At 43.4% G+C, this 19,385-nt stretch overlaps 3 protein-coding genes across 4 annotated transcripts in view; 1 reads left to right on the top strand and 2 right to left on the bottom strand.

The window, feature by feature from the left end:
* Positions 1-459: 459 nt before the first annotated feature.
* LOC145890035 (E3 ubiquitin-protein ligase CCNB1IP1-like) lies at positions 460-1,742 on the bottom strand. Its single transcript, XM_082981076.1, has 6 exons — positions 1,625-1,742; positions 1,329-1,522; positions 1,114-1,269; positions 830-1,043; positions 648-770; positions 460-541 (listed from the first exon to the last, which is right to left on the bottom strand). Exons 1-6 carry the CDS (start codon positions 1,740-1,742, stop codon positions 507-509), a joined length of 840 nt encoding a protein of 279 aa, XP_082837202.1. The 3' UTR covers positions 460-506.
* A 1,278-nt stretch (positions 1,743-3,020) lies between these two features.
* Positions 3,021-4,130, top strand: LOC145889612 (uncharacterized). The gene is made up of 2 exons (XM_082980596.1): positions 3,021-3,280; positions 3,576-4,130. Exons 1-2 carry the CDS (start codon positions 3,080-3,082, stop codon positions 3,903-3,905), a joined length of 531 nt encoding a protein of 176 aa, XP_082836722.1. The 5' UTR covers positions 3,021-3,079; the 3' UTR covers positions 3,906-4,130.
* A 92-nt stretch (positions 4,131-4,222) lies between these two features.
* Positions 4,223-19,385, bottom strand: part of LOC145889713 (basement membrane-specific heparan sulfate proteoglycan core protein-like) — a 32,209-nt gene continuing 17,046 nt past the window's right edge. Inside the window, exons 36-67 of one of the 2 annotated variants that reach the window (XM_082980715.1) lie at positions 19,161-19,258; positions 18,626-18,812; positions 16,974-17,099; positions 16,767-16,916; positions 16,373-16,515; positions 15,938-16,067; positions 15,377-15,531; positions 14,901-15,035; positions 14,707-14,830; positions 14,224-14,358; positions 14,011-14,145; positions 13,498-13,638; positions 13,002-13,157; positions 12,795-12,920; positions 12,616-12,734; positions 12,105-12,252; positions 11,500-11,645; positions 11,092-11,218; positions 10,912-11,030; positions 10,620-10,755; positions 10,441-10,556; positions 9,370-9,514; positions 8,878-9,059; positions 8,232-8,505; positions 7,770-8,006; positions 7,096-7,334; positions 6,665-6,872; positions 6,259-6,503; positions 6,081-6,186; positions 5,655-5,827; positions 5,093-5,384; positions 4,223-4,975 (exon numbers count right to left, since the gene is read on the bottom strand). In XM_082980715.1, coding sequence (XP_082836841.1) covers positions 4,737-4,975; positions 5,093-5,384; positions 5,655-5,827; positions 6,081-6,186; positions 6,259-6,503; positions 6,665-6,872; positions 7,096-7,334; positions 7,770-8,006; positions 8,232-8,505; positions 8,878-9,059; positions 9,370-9,514; positions 10,441-10,556; positions 10,620-10,755; positions 10,912-11,030; positions 11,092-11,218; positions 11,500-11,645; positions 12,105-12,252; positions 12,616-12,734; positions 12,795-12,920; positions 13,002-13,157; positions 13,498-13,638; positions 14,011-14,145; positions 14,224-14,358; positions 14,707-14,830; positions 14,901-15,035; positions 15,377-15,531; positions 15,938-16,067; positions 16,373-16,515; positions 16,767-16,916; positions 16,974-17,099; positions 18,626-18,812; positions 19,161-19,258 — 5,192 coding nt within the window. In that variant the 3' untranslated portion in view covers positions 4,223-4,736. The remainder of the gene's footprint in view (positions 4,976-5,092; positions 5,385-5,654; positions 5,828-6,080; positions 6,187-6,258; positions 6,504-6,664; positions 6,873-7,095; positions 7,335-7,769; positions 8,007-8,231; positions 8,506-8,877; positions 9,060-9,369; positions 9,515-10,440; positions 10,557-10,619; positions 10,756-10,911; positions 11,031-11,091; positions 11,219-11,499; positions 11,646-12,104; positions 12,253-12,615; positions 12,735-12,794; positions 12,921-13,001; positions 13,158-13,497; positions 13,639-14,010; positions 14,146-14,223; positions 14,359-14,706; positions 14,831-14,900; positions 15,036-15,376; positions 15,532-15,937; positions 16,068-16,372; positions 16,516-16,766; positions 16,917-16,973; positions 17,100-18,625; positions 18,813-19,160; positions 19,259-19,385) is intronic. The other variant, XM_082980716.1, reaches the window with a different exon arrangement.

Raw genomic sequence — 19,385 nt, forward strand, 5'->3', positions numbered from 1 at the left:
CTTGCGGTAGTCTCGAGCAGTCGCATTCGCTACAGCTCACTGCTCATCGCGCACAGATATTTTGTTAGTGAGGTTAAAACCGGCCAAAATTACGTATTCATACGAAACTAGCGGATGTATATCAATTTCAGAAGAATTAACTCTTATTGTTGGGATTTTCCACATAAGCGTTTTTATTATTTTTCACTCCACAGGGATTCTTCTGCTTGTTTTGACACATGCAGCAGTAAGTGTGAGGACAATTGCTTTCTTGCAAACAAATAGCCCTCTCCTACCGCTAGTTTCTTTGTGCTATAATCGGAAGGTCACACACACACGCACTGAAGAACATCGCATGGTGTTTATGTTGAAAGTAAACAAGCACAACAGTGTGATTACACATTTACTACACAATACTTGCAAAAACAAAATCGATAAATGCAGTCACGTGAAATGAACTGAAGGATTTCCACAAATCATGACTCCTGAGCTGCATGCATGCTCCAATGGCACAACAAAATATCATGCTAAAACAGTTTTCTTGGTACCCCTTCGTCTCTCTCTGCAAATAGGTAGGGTTTATCATATAATTTGGCATCACGAATGGGCTTACAAAATTATACGCCTATATCAACGACGTTTTCAACCGAATTTTGTCTTATTCTTACGCGGGGTCTGGTGCTGTAGCAAGTGGCGAAGCTGGAATGGCGAACTTTGCAGTGAGCCATGGAAACATGATCTTGCAGTTGGTCCAGAGTCATTCCCAGCCGAGAACTGCTCTACATTCTTTCCTGATCACAAAAGAAACGGTCGTCATTAAAAGCCCGTATCTGCGTAAAAATGCGCTCACCGAATGGAATGACGAAGTCGTCCAAGGTCTGTGGTGGCTCGTATTTTCTTTTACTGCTCAAATTTATTCTGTCTTTGCCACTGCCACTTTGACTTCTTGATTCAAAAATGGAAAAATCTGAATGCGATTTTTGCATGTTCATTCGTTTAACCTCGCTGTAGGACGATTTTGCTCTCTGAAGTTCTCTGTTTTTTTCCTTGAGTACTGTGTTAATCTATTGCAAAAAAACTAACATTGCAACATATTTCGGTTTTCAGCACTTGATAGACTCCAAAGTGTCATACCTCATCGTACTGTTTCCTTGAGTTGCTCAGTTCTGATTTCAGCTGGCGTATTTCCTGACACATGGATTTCATTTCAATTTTGAAGTCGGACGCCATTTTGGTGTAGGCGTGTTCCAGCTTTGTCAACTTTTCCGCTGACTTTTTGACCACATATTCCTGCAAAGAATAAACATAAACTAGTCAAAATCATATAATCGTACAATGCAATGCTCTACCTTGTACAGGGATTCCTGTTGATTTTGGAATTGCCAAAAAGTAAGAGCGCGTGAGCATACTTCAAGAACAATTTCGGGACGATGGCCACATAGCACCATTGACTTGTATGACTCTGAAGGGTTGAGGTCAATGCAAACAATATCCAGTTTTTCTTTGAGGGAATGTCCACATACTGGACACTTTTTCTCTGTCACTAAAATTTAAATTATAAGCTTACTTAAAAGTCGTAGTTTAACCTTTATGGTAGCACTACTTATAAACTTTTACGGAAAAGAAAATGCACAAAAGTATTTACCAAGAAACTTTTCTCCATCTTCATTACAAAACATGTGAGAACATGCAGTTACCCAAGCTCTTCCCGAATGCAACGGTTTTCGGCACTTCTTGAGGTTGCAAAGCACAGTGCCCTCCATTGTTACAAACTTAAATTAATTTTTTTCGGACTTCTAATTTGACATATGCTGTTTTTTGTCTAGTGCTGTTTTGTCAAAGATTTTCCAATACTGTACCATTTAAATAGGGCGTTTTTATGACGCCATAATGCCTAAAATTATATTTGTTGTAGATTTTTTTAATGGTTGGGGCGGAAACGATGCATGATATTTTCAAATTTTGGATACGGTTTGTTTATCTAATTACAGGTAGAGTTACGTTGGAACCATTTTAACCAAGAACTAGAAAACTATTTAAATCATGCAAAATATGCTGGTATAAATTGTTTTGAATCTTTGAAGTTTTCTTTTTGGGCTCTTGTGTCTTGGGCCACATCAGAGATACAAGTTAATATCAAAGGAAAAACATGAAGTTAAAAACGCTTTAAGTAACACTTTTTCAGTGGTTAAGTAGAACACATGTGCAGGTACACTTAGTGGTATACTTTTGTAACTGCGCATGTGTTCCACTTAGCCACTGAAGCAAAATGATGTCACTGAAGCTCCCGCTGAGATTTTGCGATAAAAGTTCAATTTATTTTGGAGGCGACAAAACCAACTATACGCCTTTCGAGCCATTGTTAAATTTAATGATTTACCCGAAGGTTGGCTTGATTGAACTGTTCAGACTCAGCGGTACGCAACCAGCAAGCCTGGGCTTGAACCCCAACCAGCAAGGCGTTGCGTGTACACAGGAGCACGGTAGTGCCCACACAAACTGTGCGCATATAGGCCAACATTTGAAAACTGGCATCGCCCGTGAATGGAAGCCAACCGAATGGATACAATAACAGGACAGCCTTTGTAGATCGAGTAGCTCGTGCCAGTCTGTGTCGAGGACGCTTGTGTTCAGGCTTGATTGTTTACACTCTTCAGGCATCTGCTATCCACAGTAATTTTACACTCACAGTATTTGTTGATTCACAGACAAGGTTACACGGGCTATTGGTGTAGTAACATTGCCGCAGGTAAGGGCAGCAACTCAATCAAAATATATTTTATTTCTTCGAATTTTCGTTATTGCCTATGCAGAGCTACCTTTTTTCAGACAAAAATGTGATCTTACCGCTTGTGTCAACAAGATTACTTGTACAAGTAAATTTATGAGCGTTACGTCGTGAAGCCCGCGCCTTGTACCATATGTTTACGACAGGGTTACTGCTGATCTAGATGGAAACCCATCTATTTGGTGTTAGTGTCATTAAGCAGGTTTGTACAGTTGCAAACGAAACATAGCTTTCGTTTTCAGGGTTGTAGCGACATGTTTGTTTTTCACTTTTATGAAGCGTTTTAATTAGACACAAAAGTTTCATAAAAACATGGCTGCCCGTAAATCGCAAGTAAGTGTAAAGGCAAGAATGCACCAGCTCGAAAGCGCTGCGGCGAGCGCGGAACACGTTTCCAGCCATCCTGATCTGCTTCGACAGCGTCAGAAAATCGCTTCGACCAGCTCGAGCGTCCGCGAAACCGAAAGCGACGAAAGCGGGGACGAGGGCTCCCAATTCCGAGAGCTCGTAAGGGTAAGGTGAACAACTTTAATTCTCGAATTTGCATTTCTTCAAAGAACGACGGGGCTTATTTTCTAAATGATTCCATGGCTTTTGGTTGTACTCTTGTGCAGGATTCAATTTAGTCTTTAAGCGTTACATGCATCTTTTTTTTAATCCAAATGTTGATGGCTTTGATATACCTATGTGAGGATTAATTGTCATAGGCTATTTGGCTCCTTGCTTGTCTTGAAACTTCCAGTGCTGAGAACTGTTTCATAAACATGGCCCCAATCAATGCACTTTCAGTTGATTTTGTTTTTTTCAGGCTTTGACGCTGGACAGTGGAATGCCAGGTGAAGGCAACCGCGGAACATCGGAGTTGGACGCCCTACGCGAAACATTTAAGATATTGGACTGTGATGAGGACGGCTTCATAACCTTGGCGGATTTGCGCGAGTCCATGAACAATTTCGACTCGGATGATGACGACGATGAAGAGGATGGCACTCGACACAGCGACGAGGACTTAATTGAGATGATTGCGGCCGCTGACGAGAAGGGCGACGGGAGGATATCATTCGAGAGCTTTGTGAAAATGGTTGAGCCCCGAAAAGGGAAGAAATCGCCAAACAAACTGCCCGGAAAAGGGTCGTGAGAGACTGGCTTAAACAGACTGCCGCTTTTTGCTGTGTTTACGTTTCCGCCACTGTTGCCAGAATTTATAAAGATGTGCAATTAATGCCTTTCCGATTTGCTACCAGCGCACGTAGTGGCGATCGGTTCGATTGTAGTGTAGTTTGTCTGTCGACACTGCACCACCAACATGCTTTAGAGTTAGAACACCTTCTGTACGATTTACTTGTTCACCTTGCCTGATTGAAAGGGTAATAAAACTTCGTATCTGCCTAACACCTTTTGCTTTTCCAACTCTCCACTATGCTGACTGTTTCTTGTTAAAAAGTGAACTCAAAATGAGAGTTACCTTTTTATCATAAAGGCACAATTGGTAAATTTGTAAACCCGACTGGCGGCGCAGAATGCTGAGCACTTAAAAACCAAATGGTGAGAGAATATACAAGTGGGTAGATGTTGGGACAGTGGTAGGGCTTGAAGACGCGAGCGATAGCCGTGCGTGCGGAACCGTGCTACAAAACAACACTGCGGCCAACGAGTGCAGGACCAGACTAGACCCACAAAGAATAGTTATTTCCCCGTATCACTGCGACAAAAAAAGGGCAAGATAACGCAATTAGATGCTGAACCGCTTAAAGGTAAGACCGCTGTCGGTTGTATACACACGGACTACTAATACTAATTAACACACTACTTAAATTAAGACATCTTATACGCCGGTAATTAGCTTTAAATGTATGTTGGAATTGCATAACATGTGTAAACATACAGGGAGGGTGGCGCTCGCGCTATGACGTAACATGTCTCGCACAGCAAGGCAAAATCATTTATTCTATCGACATCTCAAAAATGTTTATATGTTGATCAGACCCACTCCGTCCGGCTCGCGTCGACAAGCACGAAGATTCTTTTTCTCCAGCGCCCCCGAGTGGCTGAAATCCAGTGGTGTGGTTTCTGCGTCGTCCAGGTACCTTGATCCCAGTTCAACTGATCTTCCCTCGGAGACTGACGTCAGCCTTACGTCACGAAGACATCCGGCGAATCCTGATGAATATCGCCCCGCTGTTGCCCCCGATACGTCCGGTGCCCCACCTGTCAATGAGAAAATATTGTATTATCCACTGCATGAAGGTAATAGGTAACTCAAATATATACCCATTCTCAGCGTTCGTCTACTAGCACAAAAAGACGACAGTGATTGTCCCTTACCTAGATACACACGACCGGGCGTGTTGGCATCGTTGTGAGACGAAGCCGACTGGACGGCAGTAGGCGCCACTAAATCGTCGATCCACATTAAAGCAAGGGAACCCCGTCTTACGACGATAACCTTGTGAAACAGGCCGTCCACCACAGGGAAAGCGCTTTGGGCGCTGCTGGTTCCACCGCCCAGGTTAAAGCTGTACACGAGGTGGCCCGCCTGCAAGCCGATCGATATGAAGTCTCGCTGATGTCGAAGGTTGTTTCCAGCTCCTGTTGACTCCTGTCGGGCTTTTAAGTCCTGTCACGTGTATAGGTTTTTATGACTCCGGCGTGGAATGTTAGAAGGTGCGACATGCCAGACTTGCTGTTTTTTCAAATTAATGGGATACGGGAGTAACGGGAATTGTAACAATGCAAAGTTGATATATTTTCCATTCCACGTATTTATTGTTTATTTCCACGGTATAATTCGTTGTGTAAATTCGATTAAATTCTAGCTACACTAATACCATTTACAAAAGATGTTAACGAAAGTAAAGGTTGCACGAACACCGGCAACGGGTCTTACCTCGCCATGAAAGAGGATGAGACCTTCTGGGTTCAACGAACGAAAGCGGAATGTGATTTGTTCGGCTGCACCGTCGTGGAGGAAGGATGACCGATGGAAAGATGCGTAGGAGTTGCGGATGAATCTGGCGGAAGTCCGACCTCGCGGAAGAAGAAGATTGCTTGGCTGCATATCTGAAATGACGTCATAAATTCATGATTAAAAACATTATTTCTCCACACAACAGGACGGCAAATTTAAAGCGAGAAAACTACAATAGGTTTAGTGTATATGCAACAGGAGCTTTTCTATTTTTACAAACACCAGACCAAACGGGTGATAGAAAACTGACTTATTTTACAGGGATATTAGCGTGAAATTTGTACCCATTTTTTGTAAAGACGTAACTTTAGTTCAGTATTTCGACAAGGATTTTAATTATCCCACCTGACAAGATGTCGTTGTTTACGCTCTCCACCTGGTTAGTGCAAGTGCCCACGTTTTTCTTCACAAATTTCTTGCCGAACTTCAGTACCTTCTTATTTACTTTTAACTGCAAATAAGTCACATTCTTTAGAACAGAAACGTAAATGTCTTTGAATTGGAGAAAGCAATATCTACGGACCTGAGATAAACAGCCGTCGAATCCGTCGTGCACGTATACTTTCTCATATATTCCGTCCCAGAAGCGGACGCCGCCAACGTACATCGGCCCAGTAAGACCGAGGAAACCAAAGCCAGATGCTCGGGCTTTTGCAACAGTGCGACCATCAACCTCAAGCTTGCCTTTGCCTCGACGGCGCGTGGCTCTGATCACGTGCCAAGAGCCTACGCCAATCACCGACATCGGGCTTTTCAGGACGGCCGTTTCTAAAACGTACACGACATTAAGAGTCGAACATAATGACAATCAAAACATATTAAAAATGTATAGTGTCACTGTGTTTTGCTGATAAGTAAAAATAAGTTCTGATAAGTGAGTACATTTTTTTTATAAAGTCAAGTAACCAATGCTATCCAATAATCCTCACCCGATCCCCAGGAAAAACGGAATTCAAGAGCATTGTTGCGAAACGCCAATGAAACAAAATGATAATTAGAAAACTGGTCGGTCCCGTTGCTCTCGTCCCTGTTGAAGAGGAGGACTCCGTTGGATCGGGAGCTCCGTTTGATCCTCATCGTTATGTCGGTTCGTTGAGGCAGTGACGCTTGCACTGACTTCGACATCATGTACGACTCCTGCTCAAGTTGATGTTGTTGAGTTGTTGTTCTTTTTATACGTTACATTACAATGTGCTTGTGTTGTTGATATGTCTCAAAGACTATGTTTATGATTGGCCTGCGTTTATTAGCCTGACGGCGTCAAACTTCAAAAATGAACAGAATATGCACCTCATGAAGACCAATATCAGCTCAAAGCAATCTAAAAAAAACTTTTTGTACGGTTTCAGTTCTGTCGTACCTTATTGAAAGACACAATAGCGGGGGCTTTCTTGCTGGTCACGTTGTTCATGGTCAACGTCTTTCCCTTAGATTCGAGAGTCGGACGGTCGGGTATGACGTCAAACAGGCCATCGAGAACATTCGGTTTCCTCGTGGAAGTAGCGCAGCGTGGACCAACCCACCCCGGTTTACAATTGCATCGGTAACCGAGCTCCCGTCCCAAGTCACGTTCGCAAACTCCGTTCACTTCGCAGGAACCTGGAACGTACACGAGCAGGCGTGTTTATTTCGACCACACGGATGGTGATTCGGTGCCGTGGGAATTTCAAGCAACCAAACGCTGAATAAACACCATTTGCATACAAACTGGCGGTGAATTAGTTTTTAAATCGCAACAAGTTGGTGCTAAAGTCATATAGACTACCCTTTTTCAATCACATTGGCAATACTTCAGATCACGTGATACACTTGGTTCTATGTACATGGGTCAGTGTGCTTGCAGTGTTGCCCAAACGAACGAAACAAGGTACAATATATCTTAAATAAGCGGTAGTTTTACAGCAAAGTTCGGTGTTGTGAACAATATCTACCGGTTGATTCAGAACGAAAAAAATCAGATGTATGTTCATTCATCGAGTGTTTCTGATCACTTCGCCACGTAATCAACATCACACAAAGCGTTCACAAACCAACCTGGTTTACATAACTCCTTCTCAATAAACTGGCAGTTATCGCCCAGCACGCCGCTCGGACAGCTACACGCAAAACCCGCCTTCCCGTTGTAACTCTCCGCACATACGCCAGAGTTGTAGCACGGAGAGTCGTCCTGGTCAGCTCCGCATGTTTTACACCTGACGATGCCAACGCGGTCGACCTCGGGTGACCCCATGTCAATGACCTCAGAGTTGACCTCGAGTTGACTGATGCAACCTGGACATGGAAAATCATGTAAGGCCTACAAATGTATATGTGCGTTTCCTTGAATAGTGTTACATTTATTTACACCCGTTAAAGCGAGAGGATCTCGCGAAGCTCGTGTATTTTAGAAAACAAAAAAACAGTCTGTTCAGTTCTAAGCAGAAAAGTATAATATATATATATGTCTCTGTCTGTAAGTCAGTGAGTTTTTGAAGAAACACACCGACCAAAACTAACCGTAAAAGCCCAAGTCCATGCCAAGACTCTGGATCTCGCGCGGAAGTCTTCCGTCCAATTCACGGGGCAATCCTCCCACGTAAAGTAAGGAACTGATGTCAAGTCCACGGAATTCGCCCGGCGACTTTTGCTCCACTATTTCCCCGCCGTCCAACTGGATCTTCCCGGTCTTTCCAGCACGCGACACCACAACTGTGTGCCACTCACCGATGACAGCTGTGGTCGAACTGCGAATGGTCGCAGAACCCGAACCGACGTCAAAGCGAAATTCGAGCTGTGTATAAATATGTGTACGGGATTATTCGGTGCAAAATACTTGGTTTGATATATCCTGAATGCAAAGACCAAAGCCAGCAGATAGACCTGCAGTTAGTTACTGCACAGAAGACAAATAACGTTTGTGTTTGAAATAGCGGCATATAACTTTGCTAATCTGCTATTTTTGGCTTTCATAATTCAAAAATGGAGCTGTTTATTCCTGGAAGATTTTATCATGGATGAAAGTTTTAGGACGATACGATAATATCACTGATACCATGTTGTGTTTCCCGTGTAGAAGTGGCGTAATTTATTAGCGGTACTCGTCAAATGCCCTGTTGGGTTTTAATCGTACAGAACAGGAGAGTTGGCATGCAATTGAACTTACGTATCCATCCGCCAGGTTCAGGCTGATGAAGTCGCTTACTTTGCCGTAAGCGTACATCAACAAACCGTTCAGGGAGTTCGGTCGAAATGATATCTTCACAGTAAAGCTGGTGTACAAAGTTGCCGGCACAACATGCACACCGAGGTAAGATCTCTCCGTTTGCGAGAAGAATGGAATGTAGGCTGAATGCAGAAAATACATGCGAAGTTTAGAATATGTGAATGTTTGGTATTGTTGTTATTGGACACCTATGCGAAAGTCTAAAGTTTCTACAGTCGTTATTACGTTGTGTAGTTGGAGCTACAAGTTTCGGGGACCGTTTATAAATCATCTGGCCAATACAACTGTAGCAATAACGTTATTCATTTTGCCAGTAAATAAATGTGTATCCGTATACATTGCCCATACTCTTAAGTTATAGCTGACTAAAAACAGTTCATAGGTAAACTCGTAATTATATATTAAATAATGGTTATTGGGCAAAATACTTACAATGCACCACGACAGTGCCTTGGTCCAATCCGGTTCCAGCTAGATTTGATACCGAGCACATGTAAACTCCACTATACTCGGGTTGAGCGTTGCCTAAATTGAGCACGTGACCGTGGCTTGAAATATTCGGCGAAATCTCTCCATTCTGTGAACGCAACGTAATTAAAATTCTGTTTTGTGATTCGACAGACAACATGACCCTGTGAGCATATAGCGTGAAATTATTTTCGAAATACCAGGTTGATACCTAATAAGTGCAGCGAATTGATCTTGTGGGCCGTCGAGTACGTGTGTTTACCCATGGGACTGTAATGACTACATGATGTCGCGCTAATGTATATAGCGACCGCCAACAAGATTCGATTGTTGATTAGATAAAATATCTCATAAAGCCCTCATTTATACGCAGTACGACGAAAATGCAAAACAACATAGCTTTCGGCATTGGTCTTGCAGGTGTATTGATGGTTTTAATACATGTAATAACAGCCTGGAAAAAACATCAGATGCAAGTGAGGCGTCATCGACCGACAAGCTTGTTTTTGCCACGACTACAAACCTATCTTAAACTTTTTTGACGGCATCTGCGATTACATTACAACAACGTATGTCGCTGTATAAGGTGGCCAAACAGTTGATGAAACATGATTTTTTTACAAAAAGGTGAACGCGCCTATTATCACATTAATCTACTAATTGCCGTAGCAGTCTATAGACCAGGGGTGGCAAATTTTTCGACTCGGGTCAGAAATTATCAAAACTTGTCTAGGCGAGTATAAAGAGAGCAAAGAGTGATTATACCTAATCACAAATATATATATATGTTTGAAAAAACGTTCACTAAAATTACATTGAACTGCAGTGTGAACAGAGTGGACAAGACTGAAATTTCGATTGGATAGAAGCTATGCAAATAAGCGTTTTGCAATGGAGAAAGTGTTTTCTAATGTATGTATGAATGAAATCGTTGCAAAAAGTAACACCATTTTTAACCTAATACAATTAATTTAGTCCCACACAGAAAAAGACCTGTAGTGCTCGGTTAAATCACACACTGGTCTTGCTGCTTACCATTTTCGACCAAGTGATGTTGGATTCGAGGGTCGTGTTAACCAAGCAGTGCATCGTGAGAGTTTCGTGAGCTCGCACTTCTTGTGTTGAAGGTGTCACCCGAACTCCCGGTGGCCCTGAAGAAATGAAAACAAAGCAAGTTATTATACCGTCATAGTATGATAACAACGTTGTCTTACCGTGTATATTAACGTCTAAACTGTCTCGAGCGGTTCCAATTGCATTCGTAGCCACGCAGGAGTAAGTTCCCGAATCGGCTGAAGTTCCACTGATCGTATACATGCCGTCAGGATCCGTTTCCAGTTGGTTTTCACCCTAAAACCATAGACCAGCACTGTCTTATAAGCGGCTATTATGATGACAAAAAACGAACACATGTCGAGTACATGTACGTGAAGGTTACACTGAAGCAAACGATAAAAAAAGTAACTGGTTATGGTCACGTGAAAACACAAGGTAAATATTTCGTACCTTGAACAGAGTAACTTCTGGTTCAGGAATTCCAGTCGAGTTACAAAAGATCTGATATTCCCTCCCTTCAATCAGAATATCCTCATTTCCGATGAGGTCAATAAAGGGTGTAGGCGGGTCTAAGAAGTATGTTAATAGTAGCCGATTTTACTCTACAAAATCAAGGCGGTTTGCCCATACCTTGCACAATAAGTGTAACTTGAGCGGAGGTGGTTCCTGCAGCGTTGGACGCATGGCATTCGTAACTTCCAGCGTCATCCACGTGCAAGTCCTCTATCACCAAACGACCATTTGCGTTGGCAAGCGCCTACAAGGGTTGAGAGTTAAAAGAGCCAGGATGTTTATATTCAGTTAATTACGTATGCGCCATAACATTTCAATGCCATTTTCGATCGCAAATTGTAGCAGTTTGTCGGTTCAGTGAGTGAAAACGCTGCTCTTGCTTTTGTAGGAAATACTTAATTCTAAGCAAACTCAACGGAAAGAGTAGAAAAGGTGCATCGGAACACCAGGTTTTAAGAGCTGTCCAAACCCATGTCCAATATGTGGGTTATACGCCAATAAAACTGAGTTACTAAAATGTCATACTCGGTCTGCAGGCAAGCTAAGGCCGCCTCCGCGACTCCAGGATAAATCAACATCAAGAGCGTCGCCATTGACCGTACACTGGAATTCAACAAATTCTCCGGTGGTTTTCGTCGAGCTTGAGGGATGAACTCTGATCACAGGAGGATCTGCGACGACAAAAAATTACGTGGGTTTTAATTGCAGCAATATTACACATAAGAATACGTGTACAAATGCCATACACCTTTAATTTAAATCTGGGAATATACGCAGTTACACAAAGACGAAGTTGAATCATTAAGGTGTAACATGCAAATACTGTCAAGCCAAGGCTTGCCTAAGGCGCCAAACGGCCTTTCAGCCCGACATTGCCTTTTGGCTCCTATTCCATCGAGATATATCCTGCCTCTAACAAGGAGTTGGTATTTCAAAAATGTTGTTTTGCGACGGCACAACTTAATACCACGCCGTAACGATCCACCACATTTCCAGAAAACATTGAGAAACGACCTTTTTGCGTTAATTATGCGCCAGTGGGTTGTTTACGCTCAACAACTCGAACCTTGTACTAGGTAGTTTGGGCAAAAACATCCAAAGATGCGGTGGATGAACTTTAAACAACTTACTGGCTTCGGTGATGGTAAAAGTGGTAGTTGAGGAACCGGCGTCGTTCACTCCGGTACAAGTATAAACACCTACGTCACTTGCTGGATCGAAGCTGGTCACTTGCATTAATCCGCCGGCAGTGAGAACGGAAGAGGCGACGCCCGCGTTCTAGAAAAACACAAATCTTTACAAAACATTCACAAGAAATAAATATTACATTCTTTCGCTTGTTAGCTTTAGTTCCATACTTTCTGTCAGAAAATGTGTGAAATGGTTCCAAACTGAAAGATTTTGGTTTACCTGAATGTATCTGTTGGTGAGAAGCACCACTAAAACAATATTACAGGATTGTAAAGTGCCATATCATTTTCAACATTACTACTGAAATCTTGGCAAGAAATGCTAAATATAGAAGAGCAATCCAACGGGTTGGCACGATACTAATAACCGAAAAGTCAATGATATATCCTCTCAAAGAAGAGTAGATAATGCAAATTGAGAATCGAATCGTCACAGAAAATCACAACAAACCTTATGCCAACTAAAGGCGATTGGGGGAGTCCCCGCAATTGCGAAACAGGTGACGTTGGCCGACTGACCGAGAGCAAGGGAGATACTCGATGAAGGTTTGACCGACAACGATGGCGGGTCTACATGCAAACGTTTATGATCTTATGGTGTTATAGTTTGATGAACAGGTTCACACTCACAGTGGAGGTCAACGTCCACAGTTTGGACGTCCATGCCTAACTCGTTGGCGGCTTTGCATTCGTATTGACCAACATCTTCCACATTGAAGTTGGGTATGTGGAGAATTCCTTCACTCTGTCGACTTCCTAAAACCACCACGACACACACATCGGTATTGTGATCTTTTAACTAAAAAGCTTCATTCGAAAAGGGTTATAATACCATACCTGTAGGGAGCTGTTGATTTGCCTTGGACCAAGTGAGGACGGGGGCGGGCAACCCAGATGCCACACAGCGCAGTTGTACGTCACTTCCCGCGGTCACGTGCTTCATTGACTGACCGACCGTGACGCGAGGTGCCACGTACTCAGATGTGGGATGAACTGTTGAAAATGCAAGAGGTAACGAAAGTGAGTCACTTGGCGACGGTTTCAGTCGTACGGAGGTCACGTGGGCGCACAGACACAAATTGCGGCCAACGCGCAACGGTGCAAATTATTCCGCTACTGCGATGCTGCTGCATACGTGTCACATGCAGGGTTGTGGAATTACGTCAGCGGCGTATCATGCACACGTAAAGCGTTTGCCGAAAAAACCTACACAGGGACATTGCTCTCAAACCGGACCAAAACGAAAGCCCCCCTTTTCGCTGTACAAGAAGATGTAAGAAAGACGCAAGTTATTACAAACAAGGAAAGACATAACGACGTGTAGGATTCCCACCCATGACGCGAATTTCCATTTGCGAGCGCCCGGCATTGTTGATGGCCATGCACATGTAGTGACCCGCGTCGGCGTCGGTCGCCCGATCGATCTCCAAGGTGCTTGAGGCCTGTCTGTACCTCGTCAGTGTCCGGGTCAAACCTGAAAGAACACAAATATGTGGCTGCTTCGCACGTTATGCTTGGAAATGACATTGGCTTTAACAACTACACTCATTTGAGTATATTTGTGGAAAGTGGGGAGTGATACTCAAGTGAGTGAATTTCTTATTTAACCGTTTTATTTCAGTGAGACAGAAAGGGAGCACGGGAATATATTTTAATTCATTCTTTATTTTAATTGTTCTCAGTTTGTGAGGTGTTTTCCACATTTTGTCAGTTTTTGGTGAAAAAGATTTATTTAAAATTTTCCATGACGCAAGGCACAAGATTTGAAAGCGAACATCTCAGTTTTTCAGTGTGAAAAAAGAGCGCCGTTTTCGCAACCACAAAGGTTTTTAAAAGTTCGACAAACCGCCTCTGGTCGCGTTTAGCTTCTTCCATATAACGGACGGCCTCGAATTGCCGTCAGCCATGCACTTCAACGCCACCGACTCGCCGTCTCTCAACGTCACAAACCTAGCCGGAAGGACTCTGATCACCGGTTTGCCTGCAAAGCGAAAATATTATGTCTGGCTTTAAACACGTCAGGGACGATTTTAGTATATTGCCCACGGGTATAACTTACGCAAAACCTCCATGTAGACCATCACTTCACGGTGACCAACTGCGTTGCCCGCCACGCACACGTAATAGCCGCTCTCATCTACCGTCACGCGATCGAACGTAATGACGCGATTTCCGCCCGACAGCGACGTCTGACCTGCATTGGTATTGAATGAATTACGTGAATCGAGGCTTGGAATGTGTTGAGACAGGCCAAGGTCTCGTGCGAACAACCTTCGTTTGCACACGGAGGGATTTTGACGCACAAACATGTCTGGTCTATTTGTAAAGAAAGTTCTGCGTGTGGAGCCATGCTATTTACGTATCCACTACAATGGAATCACAATTATGAAATTTCAGTATATTTACAATTGTACAACGTACATTCTGACGAAGACTGCTGCTGTATAGCAACCGAAACATTTATATATGTATAAATGTTATTCCTAATAGAGCCTCTTTTTATTGATTCATACTAACAATGGTCTAAACCCAAACAACCAACCTGAGAAGGGCCGGTGGTCGGAGCGCAGCCAGGTAACATCAGCATCACTTTCATTCGTATGACAAGTGAACTGTACTCTGTCACCCGCATTCACCCTTTGCGAGCGCGCAGGTGTGACAGTGACCTGTGACGTAAAACGCGTCATCGTAGGCATTCAAATCTACTTTCAAAGAAATGTTCTCAGTCTAGCTTACGTGTGGAAGGTCTTTTTTAACAACGCTGAGGGTCATTCGACTTTTCGTAACGCCGCCGGCAGAGGTCGCCACGCACACGTAGCGTCCAGCGTTTGATTTTTGAACATCGATTATGTGCAACTTGCTGGCTTGTACCTACAATGTTTAAAACACAACAAGTAAATATTGGAATTGTCGCATTTACAAAACATATGGTATTTTATGGAGCAAACGTTTGGCAACAAATGAAATATTCCAAATATTTGCCAGAACATCAGTTCTCAAGACGTGTTGCAGAGTGACAACATCAGTTCTATTGTAAATTGAAGCATTCCAAGTCGCTTTTAAAGCAAATTGTTGCTGATACTGCAAGGTGCGAGGTGGTGACACGTTTAAACGAGAGTTCAATTTCAAGGGCAGAGTTTTTACTACAAGTCGACTTTGTCACTCTGCAACACGTCTTGAGCCTGTGTTCAATCAGTCTGTCACACACTTACAATAATGTTGGAGTCGAGAGGTTGTCCGTCCTCCCGCTCCCACGACAGACTAGGTAGGGGATTCCCCCCGATGAAACAGGTCGACGTGCTGTTGGTTCCGACATAGGCGGTCACTTCTTGCGGCTCCGTGCGACATATTGGCTTCTCTGCAGGGACTAATAGACAAGAAACAAATGATTATCGTTTACACAAAACAACTTAACTGTCGGCTGATTTTTTTTAATTTAAAGACGTTTTTTATTTGCATGGTTAAAAATACATGAAACAGAGAGTCTGTGAAAGACGTGGGCCTGCCTTACTGGAATTAATTTAGTTAAAGAACAAGAGACAGGGCGTCAGTGGAAAGTATTGTAAGGTGACTGCGATACTTTGTCGCGGGACATGCACGTAATGTAATAGGGAATGTATAGTTTCACTGAACAGCCTGTTATACTTACACAACAAATGCATTCGGAAGATATGTACTTTTCAATAATGACAACGAGGGCAACTATGGGCTACTTTTTGTCTTTGTTAAGAATGGCGGTAATGTATTTTATTCGTTTAATAAAGCGGACCTACCTTGGGGAAGAACATCGACACGAACGTAACCCGAGTCCTGTCCAAACGTGTTAGTGGCGATACACTGATAAACACCAGCGTTGTTGGTAACTGCTGACTCAATTCGTAAATTCCCTCCTTCTACGAAAGACTAAAAAAACACCAGTAGTCGTCAAACCATACCATTTTAGTGGATTTTTATAAAGAATTGTATCATGACAGCAACAAAATGATTCTGTCAGATTTCAAGAGTGACATAATTAACATACCACTCACGAGAAATTGTTAGGCATGTACGAGATACGATATGTTCACTCCAAATTCATATTGAAGGTTTTAATAATGTTTCCACAGTCATTGTGTTGACAGTCTCCACATTTAAATATCGCTATACTAAAATCCCGCGTTGTTTCCTACTTTACTGGGGTATATAGTTTTGACGTTAACATTACTTACATTGGGCGGAAGAAGGCGACCAAGTTTCACCCACGAGAATGTCGGTGTCGGTTCGCCGGTTGCAGTGCAACGTAGGATCACCGATTCGTCAATGATCACCGAAACTTCGGGCGTCACAACTGTAACTGTCGGGGGAATACCGTCTGGAAGTCAAACATTGTTAAGTGTTTGGGTGTCTTTTGAAACGGTAGTTGTAATTGGACAAGAGCGAGTACATGTTTACTCCAACAAGGTAAAGAGAATGGGTTAGGCACCACGCGAAAGTCCAATAAAATAATGGCAACCACGGGGCAAACACAAACCAACTTAACTATACATTTGCTGTATTCTGTCTTACGATGATGGCACCTTATCACCCTATATATCAGAAAAATGTAAACTAGCGAACACTCACCAAATACTTCAAGCGCTCCAGTGGCTTCCGCTGTTCCGTGTTGATTCGAAGCTATGCACATGTACAAAGCCCGATCATGCATCGATGCGGAGGGAATCATCAGCATATGACCACTCATGTGTACGTTCTCTGGCATGGGGCTGCCGTCAACTGCAAGAAAGGAAAGCCGATAAAAATGAGATACTCAAACCTGAACATTCCACGTACCTCTGTGCCAATGCACCTCGGGGTCGGGATACCCTTCAGCGTTGCAATAGAATATCACGTCGTCGCCCTTCATCACGCTTTGGTTGTTGGGCGTTACTACCACAACCGGTGTGGCCGCGTTGTCGGCTGCGAGAACGCCAAAAATGAGGGCGGTTCGATAGGACTTCGCCGCACTTAAAGACGCGGCACCACGACACAAAAAGAAATCAACATACATTCCCACTTACCCATGCAACCAGGAAAAAGACGCAAGACAATCGAATGGTCAAGCTAAACGTGTGCGACATCTGCTCGCTCTCAGTCTCCGTGTACATCTGACTGTGTTTAGGTCAAACGAAAAGGGTGGTGGGCACACAAGCGGTCGTACATTGGTTTATTGTCGCACAGGTGGCTTGTTAAGTCCAAAACATGACGCCGATAAAATGGATTGCGAGGGGTATATTTATTTGACAAACAACATTTGGTCTTTGGGCAACAACAGTCGGCAAATAAGACTTAAAAGCAAAGCGATATGGTCGTATGAATGCTTGGTAATTATGCCGCTGTTTCAGCTTACAATCGAAAACAATGTTCAATGTTCCAGAATAGTGGAAACGTCCACGTTTCTGGCAAGAACAGTTTGAGAATTGCAGCGCGGCAGAGCAAATGGAACCGGTTTTGCAACGGCAGTATTGGCAGGTCCTAGAAGCCAAAGCAAAAGGCGCGAGGCGAAGCAGGTACGGTAACGTGTTACAAAACCAACCGCCCCGCTGTTATGCTGCCAGGCTTTTCATTGTTATGCAATCTGGTTAAGCCATAGCCTATATATTAGCGAATGGAAAATTAGCCGCGACAGCCCGAGGTTATGCTTATGGCGGGGTGCAGTGTTGAGATTATGGCCACCAAATGAAAGGAGAACAGTTCCGGGCGACTGTCCTGTCGCGCAGTAACATCATTCCTACAGGGTTATCCGTATGCGTGTGGTTAAGGGACATAAACCGCCGTTGGTTATGTGATTAAACGCATATCGCACGAATTACTTTGAATTAGATATCGCACAAATTATAGCAAACGCACACACAGGTGTCTTAAATTTTACGCAGAGATTGGCCGCGGGACGTGCCCGCAGCGCGTCTAAAGAGCAAAATTGCTGCTCGTAAATGCCGCATTTGATGCTCGCTCAGCTTGCCAACAGATTGCTCGCGTGGTCATGCGGATGACGTGCATTGTACAAAGCCACAGCACACACATGCAAGCAGACAATATGTATTGGCACCGAGCCGCTGCCACTACATCATGCAACATTAGCGAAGGCATGCTTGGAACGCTACGCGCGTGTAAGTGAACTGCATAAGTGAGAGAAGGGACGATATGGAAAGTATGCTGCATTTCGAAATGTAACAACACAATGGTATAAGAGTAAAGCGAAAATTTTAAATGGTAGTGACTAATGCCTGTAGCTTTGAATCAGTTTTATCGTATCTTTGGCACAAAAAAAACTACGATCTAAACCACAAAGGAGTCTAAAAATTATGCAACGAACAACTTGTGTGGTGGAAATTCCAGCTAGGAACGATTCAAGACAAGCGCAGAAATCAAAGGAAATACACTCCAAAACGTACCGACGTGCGAGAGCAAAGAGTACCAGGCACACTGCAATCCCGACGACTAACCTTCGACAACCCGAAGTGTGGCGTTCTCATACACCGTATCGTACATGCTCGATCCTGTGCACACGTAAGTGCCGGAATCGGAGAGTCGGGCATCGGTGATATGAAGAATTCCGTCGAAGTCGGTGGCGCGACTGAGAGGCAACCGACCGTCTTGTTTCATCCACGTCACGATGAAAGCCTCAGGTTCCTGAGATGGATAAACAGGAGCGTTTTGCATAGGAATTAGGGATTGATATGTTGGAAAGATTGTTAAATTCATAATTCAGTGTACAATACAAGTCAAACTCTGGCACTGAAAACAGTGTTGTCGCAGTCACAATTTTACTGTTTGTAACGGGTTTGCTCGCACAACGATAAGCTGTATGTTGCAGGATAAAAGTTCAAGTTTTCTGGCACTCGATACCTTACACATGAACGCAGCTTAAACTAATTTGACCCTCCGCTAAAGTGCGAAAATATGTTGGTGTTAAAATGGTATTCTATAAAGTATAATTATAAAACAAATGTCTTTCTTCCGTAACATACACGGCATTACCTTACTCGAAGCAGTGCAAACAAACGAAACCTCTGATCCGACTTTTACAGTCAGTTGACGCGGTTCCTCCACATGAACACTTATCATCGCACCTGGCTCTGAATAAATAACATGTGAGCGATATAACAGTGAGACCACAACTGACAGGGATGCAATACGTGGGTACTGAGCATTGGGCTACAATGTAACAAAAGTAATCAGCACCGGAGATCTACTATGTGCGTT

Source organism: Ascidia mentula, chromosome 2 (assembly GCF_947561715.1).
Source record: "Ascidia mentula chromosome 2, kaAscMent1.1, whole genome shotgun sequence".
NCBI lineage: Eukaryota > Metazoa > Chordata > Ascidiacea > Phlebobranchia > Ascidiidae > Ascidia > Ascidia mentula.